The 20,980-nt window shown below is 34.9% G+C and overlaps 1 protein-coding gene across 2 annotated transcripts in view; it reads left to right on the forward strand.

Annotated features, from left to right (window-relative positions):
- Positions 1–20,980, forward strand: part of IPO11 (importin 11) — a 172,434-nt gene that overhangs the window by 96,420 nt on the left and 55,034 nt on the right. For both annotated transcript variants that reach the window (XM_069492182.1, XM_069492183.1), the window contains 3 exons: positions 10,555–10,650; positions 10,883–10,996; positions 18,053–18,174. In XM_069492182.1, coding sequence (XP_069348283.1) covers positions 10,555–10,650; positions 10,883–10,996; positions 18,053–18,174 — 332 coding nt within the window. The remainder of the gene's footprint in view (positions 1–10,554; positions 10,651–10,882; positions 10,997–18,052; positions 18,175–20,980) is intronic.

Here is a 20,980-nt window from a genome sequence, read left to right on the forward strand (position 1 = left end):
TCTGTGCCACTGCTCTTCAGTCGGAGCAACAGAGGGAGGCTCTGTCTCAAAAAAAAAAGCCCAAACCCCACAAATGTACGTATATTAAAATATATCTTTACATGTACATATGTGTATATAATATATCTTTACATGTGCATATGTTTATATATATGTAAGGCATACATATATTCTTTATGTATGAACTTTGAGAGAAGATGTTAAAAGTATCCCCTTTTTTGTTTCTAGTTTCTCAGCTATGTTCTAAGTGAGATGAGAAAGCTGAATTCTGGTTAGGTGAGGTGTTACTGTCAGAACTAAGTAGCCCTTAACGGTGTAAAAACCACAGCATTGCCTTAGATCCAAAAACAATTCGACTTCCTATCAGTGAAATGAAAAAGTGGTTGCCCAAAGAAATTCAATGTCAGAAATGTATTTAATCATAACAATTATAGCAGCAATCCAAAGTATACTTTGGGGACTAAGTGGGTAAAAGTTTGTACAGATGGTAAAGTCTTATTTCATATTTATGTGTTAGATGTTGTGTATCTGAGAAGAGTAATCATGAGTCTGAGCTTATAAGGTTCTGTACTTCGGAGATATTATACACACATATAAAACTCTAGATATCCATGTAAATATGTATAGTTAATTTGACTTTAAATTGGTTGTACTTAGTATCATTTGCTAAATAGTCATTCACCCTATGGGTCAGGGTTCAGCTATTATAATTTTTTCTGTAAGAAATGAGATAGGAAATATTTTAGACAGTGTGGGCCATACAGTCTTTGTCTCAGCTGTTCAAGCCTACTGTTGTAGTATGAGTGCAGTCCTAGATAATATACAAATGAATGAGAGTGGCTGTGTTCCAATGATACTTTATTTACAAAATCATGCAGTGGGTTGGATTTGGGCCATGGGCATAGGTGCCAGCCTCTGGTATTGGAATTCAGCGCTTTTGTCTGCTTGGCATAGGTGATAGAAAAGCTGTAGTTCTTGCTCTTAAGTAATTACGTCTGTTGGGAATGGGAAACAAGTAAACAACCAGTTAGTATTCAGTTTTATGGCAATAGTGGTTCTGGGTCCGAAGCATCTCAAAATCACCTGGTGAACTTTTTGAAAATTCAGGTAGAACATAGGACATTAGTTTCTTGTTTTTACAAAAAGAGGTGATTTTCACAAATGCTTCCTGCTAGGAACCATTGCTGTTTGCTTATATTGCTGTGAAAGTATAGAAGTGGTCATCTAACCCAGCATTTTGCAGAGCACATTTTCTTTTAGAGAGGAGTTGAGAGGGAAACTGAGTCTTAAAAGTTGAGTAGGGGTTAGGGTTGCCAGATAAAACATAATACAGTCATATGTCTCCTAACATTTCAGTCAATGATGGACCCTGTATATGCGGGTGGTCCCCTAAGATTATAATATAGTATTTCTTATTGTGCCTTTTCTATGTTTAGATACACTAATACTTACAATTGTGTTACCGTTGCTGGCAGTATTCAGTATAGTAATATGCTGTACAGATTTGTAGCCTAGGAACAATAGAGGCTGTACCATAGCCTAGACTATATGGTACCTATAGCAGTAGGCTATACTACTATACTACTGGTATAGCCTATAGCAGTAGGCTATACCATCTAGGTGTGTATAAGTACACTCTATGATGTTGGCACAATATGAAGTCAGATATCTAACTGTGCATTTCCTAGAACATATCCCTGTTAAGTGATACGTGGCTATATTTTTATTTGCTAATTCTGGAAATCCTACTAGGGTGAATCGGGCTAATACGCCATTATATACTGCAGAGAAGTGAACAAGACAAAGGCCAGGAAAGTACTGTTAGCATTGTCTGTTGAGGATGGGGATGATGGTGTTATTTAAAACAACTTTATAGTCTGTAAATTGGAGGAATCATATGTCTGATTACTGACATATGATTATATGTGTTAAATTATAAATTGATGAGAAAGGAATGAGCTTGAGAAGATCATTAAGGACTGTATTAATTTCCTAGAGAGGCCAGAACAAAGTACCACAACCTTGGTGGCTTAAAACAACAGAAATTTATTTATAATATTTATATTAATTATGTCATCCAAAATCAATATATTTGCAGGGCCATGCTCTTTCTGAAGTCTCTAGGGGAGAATCTGTTGCAAGCCTTTCTCTTATCTTCTGGTGATTGCAGGCAATCTTTAGCATTCCTTGGCTTATAAGTAGATGCATCATGCTATCTCTGCTTCCATTGTTGCATGATGTTCTCCTCCAGTGTCTCTATATCTCTCTTTTTTCTGTAAGTATACCAATCATAATGGATTAAGGACCCAACCTAACTACCTTGATTGCATCAGCAAAGACTATTTCCAAATAGGGTCACATTCACAGGAACAGGTCATATTCAACATATCTTATTGGAGGACATAATTCAACTCATAAGAAGGACTTCCTCTTAAAATGTAAAAAATAGCTTTTGTGTGTAGAGACAATAAGCAGAACCTGATCTGAATAACACTTTCTCTGATTTTTGCTGTTTTATATTTGAGTCATGATAGAAATTTAAAACTAAAATAATGTTATAAACTAAAAAGACAGTGAATAAGAGTGAAAATATGGCAGAACAGTTTGGTTTTAATTTCATAGGTTCTTGAGGGTTTTTTTGGTTTGTTTGTTTGCTTTATTTTATTTAAGAGTAAGGAATTTACTGAAAGGTAGGAGTATAAGCCACTTTCACCAAGCATGTGGGCTGGGAAGGGGTAATAGCAGGAATCTATGCATGTGGCTCGTTGAGACCCTTGATACTTAAGCCTGGTCTACAGCCACTTTTCTGTCATTCTTCACCCTTAATTTCAGCATAGTCTCCTAGCGCCAGTGCTTATAAGTAGACATGTTGTTTACTAAAGTGTTTTTGTGAATTTTTGTTGCATTTATACCTTTACCAAACTGACATAGTGGCAATATAATTATATTGAGGGACTTCATCGGTTTTATACAATCTCAGGTTCATCTTTTGCCTTGGTGACAATTTCTTCTCTGGAGGTGGAGATAACAAGGAGTTGGCACTTTGGACTTTATTCTGACCACTACAGGAGAAAGTGATTGGCAGTGTAGGAGTCACTGAAACAGGAGAAAATTGCCATGTCATTTTAATATTGCCTTATGGATTTCTTTAGTGTATGTGTGTGTTTTATCTTTCTCCTTTACTTATACTGTGAACTTCTCCATTATCCAAAGATCAGTAAGTATGTACTCTGTTTTCTCTGAATACATACATAGTAAGTGATTTGAAAGGCAGGGAGTCAATAATTTTTATGTTAAGATTGCACATCCAGTGGAAATGCCCTCTCTCAAGTACACTAAGGTCAATTTGGAATTCTCTCCTTGACCTGTATACTTTGGTTTACACACCCAGCTCTGCTACTTATATACCTCTTCAGTATACTCTGGGCTTCAGTTCCCTCATTTATTATATAAGGAGCTATGCCAAATGATTATTTTAATCTGTAACTATGTAATATCGGAAATTCTCTGTTAAATTATAATTCACATACTCTAAGTGATTAAGAAAAAGTTTTTTCTCACATTAGAACTCCTCCCAGACCAAATTTGAATTGAAACTTTTGATTGGGGGGTAGTTTCTGCAACATTATTAAAATAATTGTTGAAAGATATTAATAACTTGTGAATTATTTGGAATGGGCATTGTGAAACATCCTTCAAAAATGAGACAAGTTTTTAGGATGTCCTAAGGAAAATATTTAGTTCCTTCTTACTACTTTGTAATTACACTCTGGCAAAATAATTAGAGGGAGTATAGCCCAGTAGGTAAAACTGTACACTGAAGTGAGATTGCCAGGGTTAGAATATTGGCTCTACTACTTCGTGGCTCTGTGATGTGGGCAATTTACTGTTTGTTCTTCACTTTCCATCTATAAAATGGGAATGATGACTTTACCTACTTCCTAAGGTTGATGTGTGTGGATTACTTGAGCTTATGTATATAAAGCACTTGCAACAGTCCTCACGTAGCATGTAATAAGCTGATATGAGAGGTGGCTATTTTTGCCTAATTATATAATAAAATTATATAGTTTCATTATCCAGTCTCCCTTTGGGGGAAAATAGGAAAATACACTTGTAGGCCAAATAATTTGTTTAGCTGCTAAGATCTTTGGCTGTAGAAAAACAAAACAAATCACCTTGTTCTCCCTTATTCTTTGACCATTTCTTCTACATAAATGCTTATATGAAATAAAGAGTACATTAATTGAATTTACTTTTAAAAGTAAGCAGCTGGCTTACAAAACGATAGTATATTATCAAGAACTATGGATCTTATCTGGTTCTTTAAAATTAATTGTGTCTTATTCTTTTTTGCTTTTCAGAATAACACAATCTTTTAAAATTTTTTTTCTTACTGAAAATTCCAAATTAGCTTGCTGTATAACACTACCCTTATAATTTTAGCAGCAAAAACCTATTTCTTCTTTCTTTTCCTTTGAAACATAAAAAGGTGATGACTCCCTCAGTTATATACTTAATGATTTTTGGTTGAATGATTTAGCACAAATCAGTCACCTTCCAAATATAGTCAAATACTTGCAATGTTTAATACAAGTTACAGATTAAGCCAATTTCTCTGTAAGTATGCCAGTAGTAAGTTATTAATACGATACAAATACTTGAGTTAAAAATTTGGAATCTGATAACGTGTTTAAAACAGTATTTTTGTATAAATATTACTATAGCTCTGAACCTGAATGTTTGATTTGAATCTCAGAAATTTGATGTCATTTAATAAATGGATATTAAATAGTAAGCATATACTAGTTATTACGAATAAATTACTTGTATTTTTATGTTAAAGAATATTTTAGGACAATGCCTGTATTTGAAGGCTGGGAGAGCTCTCAAAATTTTTGGTATTTCTCTGTTCTCAGTTCTATTATGGCCATAATAATAGTCTTTAATATTAGCTCATTATTTTCATTTTTAATATCTCTCAGATACTGTTTCCTATTATAGTATGCTATGTAATGTTTTAAATATATTTTTGACTAAATGTCACTGTTAAATTAATTTCTGCAAGTAACTTCTTTGTTCTTTGAGGCATAAAATTGCAATGTTATGAAAATTGGATGGAGAGACCAGTGTGCCTGCTTTAGGAGCAAATGGCTTAGAACAAAAATAGACTTTATTATATTCTGTGTCTTGGAATAAGTTATTTAGATGAATACAATTATATTCTAAAAACACTCAAATTTAAATTGTTAATGTTTCTTTAATTTGAAAAATGTCAATATATACACATACTACTTTGAGTTTTGAAATTTTCCTTTCTCTTATGGTTGTATAAAGCATTATTAAGCTAAGTTTCTTTCATTCACTGACAAGGCTTAAGATGATACAAATATTTTTAAGGTATAATTTATTCTATAATAATAATAGCTAATCCTAGCATTTACTATGTGCTGTACATTTCTTAGCACGTAACATAGAGTTCATTTAATCTTCACATAAACCTGTGGCAATAGTAGTATTCTTTTCTTCAGTCTTACAGATGAGAAATTAAATCACAAAGTGGTAAATAATCTCCTCAAGGTCAAACAGCTAGTAAGTATTGGAGCTGTGATATAAATGTAGATATTTTGATGTCCGCATCCATGCTCTTAATAGCCGCATGCAGTATAAGCCTAAATTGAGAAAGTTTAGTCCTAAGCACAAACTAAAATCCACAGGAGTTTAAAAAACCAATCTGTTGCAGGTATATTCAGAAAAGGGATGGATGAAAACTAAAATCTATTTGTCATAAGAAAATGCGGTTAAAAATCAATCAGTAATAGATGACTGGATGATTAGAGGTACCACAGCTTATTCAGCCGTACAGTGGAGTACAGTGTAGCTTTAAAAAGAAATGATCTCTGTATACATCTTTAAAGTGATTTTGAGAATATAAATAAAGAACAGTGCCCACAGTTTTCTTTTGTTTAAAGAGCGGAGGAAAGATAACAATGGAAGAATAAACCAAGCTAATAAAAGTAGCTGTCTAGTAGGACTAGGGAGAGAGGACGGAAGCTAGCTAGCTACATCTCTCAGGATGTACGTTACATCTCTTTTATACTTTAGAGTTTGGAATCAATCATGTAGATGTTTTACATCATTAAAAAAAAGAAAAAGCAGTTTCTAAAGATAAAACAGCTGAATCTAACTATTATGTTGGTGGCATAGTCATCTAATAAGAATATTTCAAATAATTTTAACACATAGTATTTTAGATGTACATCCCTGGTGGGATATAACATTAGAACAAAAAGAAAAGAACTTTTAAATTACACTCAGTAGCGTTGTTATTATCAATAATATTGGTATTGCCACTTTGAAACTCACGTGTGTGTGTATAGACATACACATAGTAGGTAGAAACAAATAAGGTTATTAGGATCGGGGATTTTTCAGTATAAAAGAGATAATATAGGAGCATTTCCTGTGGATTTCCCACAGGCATCTCAAATTCAGTATTCAAAATGGAGCTTTGTTATCATCATTGGCACTATAATTGTATCCATTTGACCAAACAGGAAAATGAGGAGCAATGGAAGACTTTTTCACTTTTGGTCTACTGTTTAACATTTCTTCTATATATTGTCAATTCTACTTCATGATTTTCTCTTGATTTTTGTTCCATAACCCCTATCCCCAGGTCTGAAAATGGCATTTTTCTGCATATTTTTCAAAAATTATCTCATCTTCTTTAGTTATGGTTCCTGATCTTTTTACAGATAGTAAAAAAGACTCCATTTTAGCCCTGAAATATTTTTGTGTCCTTTACACAATAGTCACTATACCTTTGTATTTATTTATTTATTTATTTATTTTGAGACAGAGTCTCACTTTGTTGCCCAGGCTAGAGTGAGTGCCATGGCATCAGCTTAGCTCACAGCAACCTCAGACTCCTCGGCTTAAGCGATCCTACTGCCTCAGCCTCTCGAGTAGCTGGGACTACAGGCATGCGTCACTGTCCCCGGCTAATTTTTTCTGTATATATTTTAGTTGGCCAGATAATTTCTTTCTATTTTTAGTAGAGACGGGGTCTCGCTCTTGCTCAGGCTGTCTCGAACTCCTGACCTCAAGCTATCCACCGCCTCGGCCTCCCAGAGTGCTAGGATTACAGGCGTGAGCCACCGCGCCCGGCCTATACCTTTGTATTTAAAGAATAGGCATAATGACAGAGCACTGGTTTGTATTTAATGATACATTTAAATGAATTTATATTTTGGTCATAATGATCTAAATACGTATATATGACTGTGTTGAAATATTTATTCCTTCTGATTCTGTTTTGTTCATACGTAGTCTCTAACCCCTTGTGTTAATTCTGACACTCCCCCAACCACCAAAAAAAAAAAACCCTATAAGGATTCCTATGGATTGGGGCCAGCCACAGCTAGCTATATATTGCCATAAATTCTCATCAAATCCTTTTTTTTAATATTTAAATCAGTTTCATATGACATAGTTTAAGGTCAACTAGATGTATAAGATTTCTTTAAAAAATTATAGTCAGCAGTCCCCTTGTCAGACATTTTCCCTTGCACAGATACAGCCACTTTTATTGCTTATAGCAAGTTGTTTTGTATGTGTCTTTTTTGTTTTTTTTTTTTTTTTTGAGACAGAGTCTCACTCTGTTGCCCAGGCTAGAGTGAGTGCCGTGGCGTCAGCCTAGCTCACAGCAACCTCAAACTTCTGAGCTCAGGCGATCCTCCTGTCTCAGCCTCCCGAGTAGCTGGGACTACAGGCATGCACCACCATGCCCGGCTAATTTTTTTTTTTTCTATATATATTTTTTAGCTGTCCATATAATGTCTTTCTATTTTAGTAGAGATGGGGTCTCGCCCTTGCTCAGGCTGGTCTCGAACTCCTGAGCTCAAACGATCCGCCCACCTCGGCCTCCCAGAGTGCTAGGATTACAGGCGTGAGCCACCGCGCCCGGCCCTGTATGTGTCTTTATTTGTAAATAACACCCTTGTGTTGTTCCCTCATGAGTTGTTAATTTTAGGTAATATCTGTTGACTTAACTCTTTGTATGTCCTCTGTACCTTCATCCTCCAAGTAAAGTCATACTAACATTTTTGTTACATCAGTATTCAGTGTTTATATTACGATTTCTAAATTTCCTGTTTCAAAGCTGAGACATGTAGTTAGCTGTGATTACTTCTCCTTTTCTATAAAACATTGTGTACTTCCCTGGAAGTAACCATTATGTCAGTTTTCAGTGTAACTTTTTACATACGCTAAACTCTGACAGATGTCTCAGTTCATGGGGCTCAGACACAGCAGGTATTCTCTTCCAGAGCCATGCTCACTCCCCTCTCCCAGCTGCTACTGTAGGCTTACAGCTGCTGCTGCTTATTCCTCGTGTTCTGAAATTTTACAATGATGTGCATTAATGTAGGTTTATTTAAATTCATCATGTTAATGTATGGGCACTGATGGTCTCTTTTAGTCTGGAAGCAGTCCCTTTTGGACCTGTCTATCTTCTCCTGGGGTGGGGTCAGTTGCCCAGATATGTATAACTGAAAATATCTGGCACTCTGTTTCTTAGACTTTCAACCAATGTAATTATTTTATTGTTTTCTTTATTTTCAGTCATCTTTATTTTCTTCTTCTTTTTAGCTTTCCCTTTCGCATAGAATTCTGCCAATTCCTATGGTTTTGGGAGAAGAGAAGGGAAGAGAATATATAAGTCTGGTTGCTTCTTAGTGTTCTTTGATCTAATGAGTCAGTTTTCTCTTGAATTTCTTGTTTCCTGCTTCTAGAATTTGCCTCTCATTCCGTTTGTCCTTTTAAAATTATTCCTCACACCCCCAAATCCTTTTACTGTAATCTTAATGGGGTTTTAGTTGGGAGTACAATTAAATGTGTGTTTAACAATCAGCAGGTAGCCTTATTTTCTACTCACAGATAAATACTGTTATTGTCAACCTCTAAGACTCTTTCAGTGTACTAGTTTATCTGCATATTCTCCATGTTCATCTCTTTTCTTCCCAGATCTAATTTTTTCAAAAATTAAACCTTATTTAGGCCAGATTTAATTTTGTTCTGAATCTTATCTCTTCTTGCTTTTAATCAGGAATTAGTATCTCTTAGTAGGTAGCATAGTGCTTGGCCTACATAAAAGTTTTTATACTGTTAGTCTTTATTTTGGACATTGTCTTCATTTCTTACTTAAAATTGGAGAATGTTACCTACAATGGGTGCTACTTGCATACCTTGGGAATGTTTTGAAACATATGGAGGTGTTTGTGATCGTCATAGTGTTTGGAGCACATTATTGGCCTGCCATGAACAGACACAGGAGTTGTTAAAAGCCCCTCAATGCATGAGATGGTTGTGCATGGTAAATGGATGTCTCACTCAAAATGCCAGTGTCAATCTTGAAAAACATTGCTGGAGTCATAAGGGAAACTTGGCTCTGCCCAGAGGCTAGAATTTGCTTACAGCTCTCTCAGATGGTGTCTGTTTTCTTTCCTGCCTCTCAAGCCCTTGGGCTGGAAGCGTGAAGTAGATGTCCTTCTTGGTCCTCACTGCTTTTTCCTGACTATTGCTTTCCCCTCTCCCTAAAAAGTAAAATAAAAACAAACAAACAAAAAATCCTATCCCACTTTGAATTTCATGCTTTCCAATTTTCGTCATAGAGGGAACATTTCACTCATATAAAAGTAATTTCTGTTTCAAGTTTTCTTCTTCTTCGTTTGTTTTATCGCCCCAGGTAGAGCGCAGTGGCGTCATCGTAGCTCACAGCAACCTGAAATTCCTGGGCTCAATTGATCCTCCTGCTTCAGCCTCCCAAGTAGCTGGGATTACACGTGCAGGCCACGATGCCCAGCTAATTTTTCTATTTTTAGTAGAGATAGGGTCTTGCTCTTGCTCAGGCTGGTCTGAAACTCCCGAGCTCAAGCAGTCCTCCTGCCATGACCTCCCAGAGTGCTAGCACTACAGGAATGAGCCACTGTGCCCTGCCCTCAAGTTTTCTTATGTAACAGTTAATATATATGCCAGATAATCTATATAATTATAAATGAAATATGATTTCTAATTTAATAAATTTATAGTATATGTGAAAAATATCATTTCCCCTCCAGTTTATTTATAAACTTAAATGTAGGTTTAATTTGGACAGTGAGTATAGGTGTTACTAACTTCCTTTTTCACTATTAAAATCCAATACTTTTTAAATGCCATTTGCTGCCTGTGTTAGTACAACAGTCTTTAAAGGTTAGTTGTTTAAATTGCAAGGGTAAGAATTATATTAACAGCATATGATATCTATGTTATCACAATATCATTAAGTATAATTTTATGCAAGATACATGTCTAAATATTAATATTATATACTCTACATCAAACTTAAATTTTTAAATGGATTATCTTGTGAAAGTATGTCTAATGCCAGGATATTGCATACCCCATGTACTTGTATGTTTTTTCAAGTTTGGTCTATACTATTTAATTTAGTACATTGTTTTCTTACCTGTGTTTTGTGTGAAGCAATTACTGTGTCTTTCTGGTTTTTAGGTTGTGGAAAATGCCCTTAAAGTGAATCCAGTGTTAAGTCCACAAATGTTTCAACCAATTTTACCCTGTGTTTTCAGAGGTATTATAGAAGGGGAGGTAAGATTTTTTTTAAGCCTCTAAGGGTAGTATTAGACTCCAGGGTTCTATTTTTAATAGTTTTCCTTCATGGCCACATCATTTGTAAAAAAGAAAGCTTTGACATTTGAATCATCTTAAATTAAATTATGTAAATTATCAGCTAGTTATATTACTATGTCAATGATTATTTATAATTGTTCATACTTGCAGCGTAACAAAATTTTACATGTGCTATATTTTGATTGTGCAGAGGTATCCTGTGGTGATGTCCACCTATCTTGGAGTTATGGGTCGAGTCCTACTACAAAACGCCAGCTTCTTTTCTTCCCTTCTTAATGAGATGGCACATAAGTTTAATCAGGAGGTAAGAATCAGTCTACTTAAATTTAAGGAAGTCTTTATCCAAATATCACTTGGAAATATTTGATGAAATAGTGACGCTTTGTAAAAGTCCTTTTGTAGTATTTAGTAATTTTTTTATACTCATAATTTGAGGTAGAAGAATTAAAAAGGAATCTATAAATGGCAATTGAAATTTTTACAGTTTGTTCTTGCTCAAAATAGGTGATTTTATTCTTTAAACCATAGAATTCTGATTTGTTTATGCTTGCAGTTTTTCCTTATTGATGCATAATCTGAAACAGGGATATTTTGCCTATAATAATATACTGTCTTTGTTTCATTTCTTTAATCAAGTTATTCTTAATGCCACGGATTGAGAGAGTTTCCATTCTAATTATTGTGGAAAATGACCATTTCAGCAAAGGTTTATTTTTAAAAAAAAAAGTAGGTGTGACCAACTACTAGAGTAAGTTTGGGATAGGTTTTTAGGTGAGTTGGTTACTTGAAACTAATATACGTGATATGCCAATAAGATTTTTATTTTAAGATATTCATTTGCTAAGATTCGTAAGGTGTAAAAGGTACAGTGGTCTTGACCATAAGTATCTCTAGAATGGAAACAATTCATGAGATTTTTCTTAGAACAGATATAACTATTTCTAATGTAAGAAAATCCATTATAATTATACAAATTTATAGTTAGATGAATTATGGTATACTTTAAAATAACTGAAAGAGTGTGATTGGAATGTTATTGATACAAAGAAATGACAAATGCTTGAGGTGATGGATACCCCAGTTACCCTGATTTGATTAGTACACATTGTATGCCTGTATCTAAACATCGTACATGTATCCTGTAAGTACATACAACTATTATGTACCCATAGTAATTAAAAATAAAAAATTGAAGAAAAAAATGATTGTCAGAGGGGCATAAAACCAGCTTGAGGATCATTTGGGAGCTCTCTTAAAAAGAGGGTAGAAGAATTAAGGTGGTCCTCTGAGGAGAGGAGAATGAGTTTCCACACAGGGGCTCTCCAGCTGGTCATTCTCCATCTGCTACCACCAACATATATCTTATAACACAAGAAAATACATTTTTAAAAGCAAATATTTGTTTATTAAAAGCATTGAATCATCAAAAAATACCCAATGAGATCATCTCATACCTGTTATTAATAGAATGACTTATCAAACAGAAAAAAATAACAAATGCTGGCGAGGATGTGCAGAAAAGGGAATTCATACACCATTGATGGGAATGTAAACAAATGTAGCCATTATGGAGAATGGTATGGAGATTCCTCAAAACAAACAGAACTACCACATGATCCAGAAATCTCACTACTGGGTATATATCCACAGGAAATGAAATCAGTATGTCAAAGAGATAGTTGTCATGTTTATTCCAACACTATTCATAATAGCCAAGACATGGAATCAACCTAAATGCCCATTGTTAAAGAAAATGGGGTATGTAAATACATAATGGAATGCTATTCAGCCATAAATAAGAATAAAATCCTGTCATTCACAGCAACATGGATGAGCCTAGAGGACATTATGTTAAATGAAATAAGCCAGGAGCAGGAAGATAAACCACATATTCTCACTTGTATGCAGAAGCTAAAAAAAACTTCATCTCATAGAAGTAGAGAGTAGAATAGTGGTTACTAGAGGCTGGGAATGGTAAGGGAAAGGGAAGATTGGAAGAAATTGGTTAAAAGATACAAAATTACATCTAGATAGGAGGAATAAGTTCTAGGATTCCTCCTTGCTACCATTCCCAGCTGCTAGTAACCATCATTCTACTTGCTGTCTTCATGAGATTGTTTTAATATTTAGCTCCTACATATGAGTGAGAACATGCGAGATTTGTCTTTCTGAGCTTGGTTTGTTTCACTTAACATAATGTTCTCCATTTCCATTCATGTTGTTATAAATGTCAGGATTTCATTCTTTTTTATGTCTATATAATATTCCATTTTGTATATATACCACAATTTCTTTATCCATTCATCCACTGATGGACACTTATATTGATTCCATATCTTGGCTGTTGTAAATAGTGTTGCAGTAAATATGGGAGTGCAGATATCTTTTCAATAAACTGATTTCCTTTCTTTGGGATATATACCTAGGAGTGGGATTGCTGGGTCATATGGTAGTTCTATTTTTAGTTTTTTGAGGAACCTCCATACTCTTCTCCATGGTGGTTGCACTAATTTACATTTCTACCAACAGTATGTACAAGGATTCTTTCTCCATATTCTCACCACCATTCATTATTGCCTTTTGATAAAAACCATTTTAACTGGAGTGAGATGTTACCTCATTGTAGTTTTGAGTTGCATTTCTCTGACGACTAATGATGTTGAGCATTTTTTCATATACTTTTTGGCTCTTTGTATGTCTTCTTTTGAGAAATGTCTGTTCAGATTATTGACCCATTTTTTTCCCCCCAACTCCTAAGTGGAACCAGATGGCCCATTCTTTAATTGTATTATTATTATTATTACTTTGCTATTGAGTTGTTTGAATTCCTTGTACATTTTCGATATTAATCCCTTGTCAGAGTTTTAGTTTGCAAATATATTCTCCCATTCCATAGGTTGTCTTTTCATTCCGTTGATTGCTGTGTAGCCTTTTAAGTTGGTATAATCCCATTTGTCTATGTTTGTTTTTGGCTGTGCCTTTGAGATCTTATTCATAAAATCTTCTTTCAGTTCAATGTCCTGAAGCGCTTCTCCTATATCTTTTTTTAGTGGTTTTATAGTTTCAGGTCCTATATTTTAAGCCTGTAATCCATGTAGAGTTGGTTCTTGTATATGGTGAGAGATAGGGGTCTAGTTTCATTCTTCTGCATATGGATATCCAGTTTTCCCAGCACCATTTATCCATTTATTGAAGAGACTGTCCTTTCTCCAATGTATGTTCTTGGCACCTTTGTTGAAAATGAGTTGACTATAAGTGTGTAGATTTATTTCTGTGTTCTCTATTGTGTTTCATTGTTCTGTGTCTGTTTTTATGCCATTGTCATGCTATTTTAGTTGCCATAGCTTTTTAGCATATTTTGAAATTCTGGTAGTATGATATGTCCCCCTTTATTTTGCTCAGGATTGCTTTGGCTATTCATGGTCTTTTGTGGGTCCATATGAATTTTAGTATTGTTTTTTCTCTTAATGTGAAGAATGTCATTGATATTTTGATAAGGATTGAATTGAATCTGTAGATCGCTTTGGGTAATATGGTCATTTTAACAATATTAATTCTTTCAGTTCATGAACATGGTAGTTCGTTGTATTTTTTTGTGTCATTTTTAATTTTTTTTCTGATATCTTTTAATTAAGAAAAATAAGTATGTGGATCCACATGAACATTGGATCTGATTAAATCTGAATGCGTTCTAGTGCAATATTAAATCACTTAAATGTAATTTAAACATTGATATTATTCTTTGGGCTGCCATTACCTTTAAAATATTAAATCGTAATACATAAAAATAGTTCTTCTTGGGCAATTAAAATAGCTTAGCTTTGCTTGTCATATAATTAAAACACCATGAGAGGGTTGCTCCAGTTACCCATTGGTAACTTTCAAGGCAAACACATTTTAAAGTTTCTTTGATTTTGATATCACTCCTGAAACAACCTACTGTCTTTTGTCCTTTGCCTACAGCTTTCTCCCATTCTCTTTTATTTTTCCCTCCTTTCTTTGCTCCCCTAGTCTTAGACTTTTCTCTCTCTCCCTGCTCCTCCCCTCTCTCTTTGTTTAACTGAAATTGCTTTTCATTTTTTGTTTGGTACCTTCTTTTGAGCTTCTTTACAAAGCCTCTACTTGGAGGGGCTCAGTATTCTTAAGTTAGATTTATTCAAATGCCCAGCTCTTTCTAAAGTCCTTTGGTGCATAAGCAACCTATCTCCTTGAGTATTTTGGTTCTCTCCTCTCTCACCTAGATCCCCTTTGAATCCTTGGCCTCACTAGTTGTGTCACTCCTTGTATCATCTAAACATTACCCTCACTGATTCTGTATCCATGTAACAACTCGGGTGGGTGGTCAGCAGCCCTGTCTTCCTTAGCAACATAAAATATGCCCGTGGCCTCTCCTTTCCTATCGACACATCATTTGTTTTGCCAGGAGGTCAGTAACAGAAATGTAAGGGAAATAATTTTATGTCTCCCTCTCTAGGCTAGTGGGCTAATCCTGACCTTATAATATCTAGTTCCCCCTTCTTTTCTTCCCAGTTCTGTGTTGTTCTTGTATGAATGTTCATGGTACTGATGCCCAGAATATGTTAATTCCCAGCATGCTCTGCTCTTATTCTTGATTAGACATTTGGTCTTCTTAATGGGACAGCTGGTGTGATATCTGTCTGTCAGATTACACTGATGAGGTTTGACTGGTTCATAAAATTTTTGCACTGGCCATATTCCCAACAGTGGCTGAAAAGAACTCTCAGCCCTCTATTCTCTGCCTTCCCGAGGCTTTTACTTTTCCTTCTCTGCCTTTACCATCTATTCTTTACTTTATTTGCTGGGCTAGATTCATATTAAGTCAACTGGAACATTATACCAAGGCTCAATATACTGTAGTTTTAAAGGTGTGTTCTGAACCCCTGTTATACTAGTTTTAAATTCTCTAGCCCAAAGCTGATATTCAGCTGATATGTGTCAATGTGGTCATACCAGTTGTTAAAATAGTGACATAAGTCCCACTAATTAGCAAGTAGCATAAAAATGACCTTGATACATCCTATGATTAATAATAAATGTTCTAGTATGAAAAAGTTTATCATTTCTTTTAAGTATTGTAAACAAATCTTTTGAATCTGCAGGGATACAGTGAAAAAAATGTTAGTAATAAACTGCAATTTAGAACATCTTCTGATATTTTGAACAATTTAAAGTCTACAACACTTTATATATATATAAGGATTCAGTGCAAACTAAGAAAAAGTAATCTTTTTTCCTGGAATGAAAAATTCCTAGTTTCTCAACAAAAATACTGTAGTTTATTATTGCTAGTGAGACAAAATTTGAATGACCTTTAGAGACATTAAAGATTGAATCTCTAAATATCCCATACAGTGTAGTATACCAAAAGGCTAGAAAAGCTTTGAATGTGATTGCATTTTGTTTAACAGAAGAGGAGGTCATTCATGACCACAAACTTTATGAGAAATTACTACTTACTAAGGCTACAGGTTGCCTAGTGACCACAAGTTTGAGTATCCCTAATACGAAAATCCAAAATCTGAAATGCTCGAAAATCAGAAATTTGGAGCATGACATGACACTCAAAAGAAATGCTCATTGGAGCATTTCAGGTTTTCCAATTAGGGGTACTCAACCGCTTAGTCTATGCAAATATTCCAAAATACATAATGTGGAATACTTCTGATCCTAAGCATTTCAGACAAGGGGTACTCAACGTGTAATAGTAATAGTTCATGATGTGAATATTATGGAAAAATTTTATATTAGAATGCATCCATGCCCATTTGTTTATATATTGTTTACGACTGATTTGTGACCAGTTGCAAATGAGACCATATGGCTCACAAAACCTAAAACATTTACTATGTGGCTTTTTATAGAAGAAGCTTGCTAACCCCTTGTATTCTAATTACTTTTTTAATTCAAGCTTCCCCAGGCTCACTGTTATTATGTGCTGTTGTTTGTTAAATATTTTTGTAATAAAGGCAATAAGTACAAGTTATAAATAAAGTTAGACTACTTTGAAATATGTCTGTGCTGACATTTTTATTTTTATTGCATATCATGATTGCATTTTTATTTCAATCAGATATATTGTAGATTCAGTTTTATATATTACATTTTAATGATAACTTGATATTTGTTTTATAATGGTTATGAGGCCTTAAAATTTTGCTTACTAGACATTAATTATAGTAAACCTCTATCTATACCATTTATTTCCAAATTAAATATGATTTGAAGACACCCTGGTATAAATCAGAAGTTACCAAACTGTCTTGATTCATTGTACCTTTAGTGCCTTAGAAATATTTTCACAGTGCCTCTAGACCAAAAGAAATTCTGTATAAGCAAACCCTGAGATCCACTTTCAATCTATGTGTTCCACTTTCGATCTAAGTGATCAGCATGCTTGGTTGTGTGTTACTTTATAGATCTAAACTGTATCTCGGTGAGGGTTCTCCAGAGAGAACCAGTAGTGTGGGTGTGGTGTGGAGGGGAGTGTTACTAAAGAATTGGATTGTGGGGGCTGGTAAGTCTGAATTTTGTAGGGAGGACTGGAGACTCAGGCAGGATGTCTATGTTAGTTTTGATACAAAATTTCTTCTTTCCTGGGAATACTATTTTTGCTCTTAAGGCCTTCAACTGATTGAATGAAGTCCACCTACATTATTTAGGGTTATCTTTTTTACTTAAGGTCAACTCGTTGTGAATGTTAATCACATCTACAAGATATGTCCACAGCAGCATCTAGACTAGTGTTTGACCGAACAACTGGGCACCTTAGCTTAGCTGAGTTGATACATAAAATTAACCATCACACTAATTCTGTATTATGTTGATTTATTTTAGCTTTATTTGTAACATAACATGCACATGTCTTAGGAAATGATTCATTTGTTTTCCTTTGAAATTTTGCAGTTTGAGGTTGCAACGTATCCTCTCTTGTGAGAGTAAGAGCAAATCAGTCCAGCAAATTGTAGAACATTGAACAATAATCATCCAACTAAATAAACTATAAGTATAAGCTGACAATTTTGAAAAATGCACTTTTTTTTTTAAGTGTACCTGATTGGTGATTTGAAGTAACTAAATGAAATGACTAAAATCACTCATTGGCTACATAGGTATTTTGAGTAAGTCTGCTTAGCTCACAGAATTAATTAGAGTCAATTTCTGGTTTTGCTCAAATTATCCCTTTCCAGCTCAAGGCTTGCTCCAAATTCAGGTATTCCAGTTGTAGTTTTTGCTGTCATTGAACATTAGCCATGACGTAAAAGGCTTTAGCCTTTAACAATCCCAATCTACAAGTAATAGCATTTAAAATATTTTGGGATGCCTCTTCCTGTTGTTTCAGATGGACCAGCTTTTGGGAAATATGATTGAAATGTGGGTTGATCGAATGGACAACATTACCCAGCCAGAAAGAAGAAAACTTTCAGCTTTGGCTTTGCTTTCTCTTCTGCCATCTGATAATAGGTGAGGAAATGTTTTCTTAAAATTCATTTCTTTAAAGCATCAAAAAGTTAATGCTATTTTTGGTCACCAGTGTTGTGGTGTGTTACTGGGCAGTGTTGATTTTATATATATGGATGCTAATTTTGTTAGTAGTTAATGATGTGGCAAGTAATTAAATACCTAATATTTCAAAGTCAGTAGCACTTCACAAGTGCTATTGGATAAGTATGGTAACTCAAGAATTTTGTTAGATAATTTTGTTTTCTTTTTATTTTGGATTATTTCTAAAGAAACTTGCAAGTAGTCTTTTTCTCCTTCAAAATTCTCATTTCCATAAAAACAAATACAAAATGCTTTGATTTGCTCATTTAAAGAATATCTGTTTTCTTTGTTTTAATCCTTGCTTTTGTGGAGTTTGGCATTATACACTTTTTTTGTACTTTTTGTTTGTTTTTATAAACTTCATTTGACAATCAGCGATTAGTTCTCATCCACTTTGTATAGATTTATGAAAGTGGTGACAGGTATATAGGTAACCAACATATAGAGCTTGATTGCTGAATCTTTATCCTCATTACTTTTTCTGAACAACTGCTCATAGATACAATATGAAATTCCTTATTCCTTTGCTCCAGTCAGTTTTGTTGAGCCTCGTATCAATGCACACATCTGGAGTCCTCCCCTTTTTCGTGGCAAATTCCCAGATTTTTTTTGGTATCCAAAGGGCATGCTTCTTTTTTTTTTTTTTTTTTCCCATTTTTTTTTTTTTTTATTTCAGCATATTATGGGGGTACAAAAGTTTAAGTTACGTGTATTGCCCTTGACCCCTCCCTCCCCAAGTCAGAGCTTCAAGCGTGTCCATCCCCTAGACGGTGCGCATCGCACTCATTATGTATGTATATACCCATCCACCCCACATCTGCCCGACACCTGATTAATGTTATTCCTAAATGTGCTCTTAGGTGATGATCAGTGAAACCAATTTGATGGTGAGTACATGTGGTGCTTATTTTTCCATTCTTGGGATACTTCACTTAGTAGAATGGGTTCCAGCTCTACCCAGGAAAATACAAGAGGTGGTATATCACCATTGTTTCTTATAGCTGAGTAGTACTCCATGGTATACATATACCACATTTTATTAATCCACTCGTGTATTGATGGGCACTTGGGTTGTTTCCACATCTTTGAAACTATGAATTGTGCTGCTATAAACATTCGGGTGCAGACATCTTTTTTATAGAATGTCTTTTGTTCTTTTGGGTAGATGCCCAATAATGGGATTGCTGGATCAAATGGTAGTTCGACTTGTATCTGTTTAAGATATCTCCATATTGCTTTCCACAGAGATTGCACTAGTTTGCAGTCCCACCAGCAGTGTATGAGTGTTCCTGTCTCTCCGCATCCACAGCAACATTTATTGTTATGGGACTTTTTTTTTTTTTTTTTTTTGAGACAGAGTCTCACTCTTTTGCCCTGGCTAGGGTGCCATGGCATCAGCCTAACTAACAGCAACCTCAAACTCCTGGGCTTAAGCAATCCTTCTGCCTCAGCCTCCTGAGTAACTGGGACTACAGGCATGTGCCACCATGCCTAGCTAATTTTTCTATATATATATTTTAGCTGTTCATATAATTTCTTTCTATTTTTTTAGTGGAGACGGGGGTCTCGCTCTTGCTCAGCCTGGTCTCGAACTCCTGACCTCGAGCAATCCACCCGCCTCGGCCTCCCAGAGTGCTAGGATTATAGGCGTGAGCCACCACACCCGGCCTGTTATGGGACTTTTTGATAAAGGCCATTCTCACTGGAGTTAAGTGATATCTCGTTGTGGTTTTGATTTGCATTTCACTGATGATTAGAGATGTTGAGCATTTTTTCATACGTTTGTTGGCCATTCTTCTGTCTTCTTTAAATTTCTATTCATGTCCTTTGCCCACTTTTTGATAGGGTTGTTTGATTTTTTTCTTGATGATTTTCTTGAGTTCTAAATAGATTCTAGTTATCAGTCCTTTATCGAATGTATAGCATGCGAAAATTTTTTCCCATTCTGTAGGTTGTCTGCTCTCATGACAGTTTCTTTGTGCAGAAGCTTTTTAATTTAATCAGGTCCCATTAGTTTATATTTGTTGTTGCTGTGATTGCCTTTGGGGTCTTCTTCATAAATTCTTTCCCTAGGCCAATGTCTATAAGAGTTTTTCCCACATTTTTTATAGTTTCGCATCTTAAGTTTAAGTCTGTTATCCACCATGATTTGATTTTTGTGAGAGGTGAAAGGTGTGGGTCCTGTTTCAGTCTTCTTCATCCAGGGCATGCTTCTTAAAGGCCACTTCATGGGTACACTTTTTAAACATCTCATTGGTAGACAATTTTTGGTGCTTTTAATTGTGAAGATTTAAAAGCAGGCCTGAAGACTTGATACTTTGTGAGAAGCATAATGGTAATATATTAGATCTTATGTGTTAGGGAATTTTTAGAACATACACATTCTAGTGGTACAGTGGTGACATAAGTCCAGTTAGTTTTGGGGATCATTATTGTTCTTTATGCATTATTTACTTCTACTATGGTAATTAGAATTAAGAATATAGGTAATTATTTTGTCCTAACACCGTAACAGTAGATAATAATTACAAAATGCTACACGCTTTGCTAAGTGCGAAGATAATATTTATATCTCATTTAATCCTTGAAACAGTCTCGTGGTGTATAGACATGATTATCTTCTTCTTCCAAAGCAAACAAGTGCTTAAAAAATGTTAAGTAACATTTCTAAGGTAAGAGATGTGGCACATGAATATGGTATGGGACATTGCTGATTCCTTTGGCC

Source organism: Eulemur rufifrons, chromosome 17 (genome assembly GCF_041146395.1).
Source record: "Eulemur rufifrons isolate Redbay chromosome 17, OSU_ERuf_1, whole genome shotgun sequence".
Lineage (NCBI taxonomy): Eukaryota > Metazoa > Chordata > Mammalia > Primates > Lemuridae > Eulemur > Eulemur rufifrons.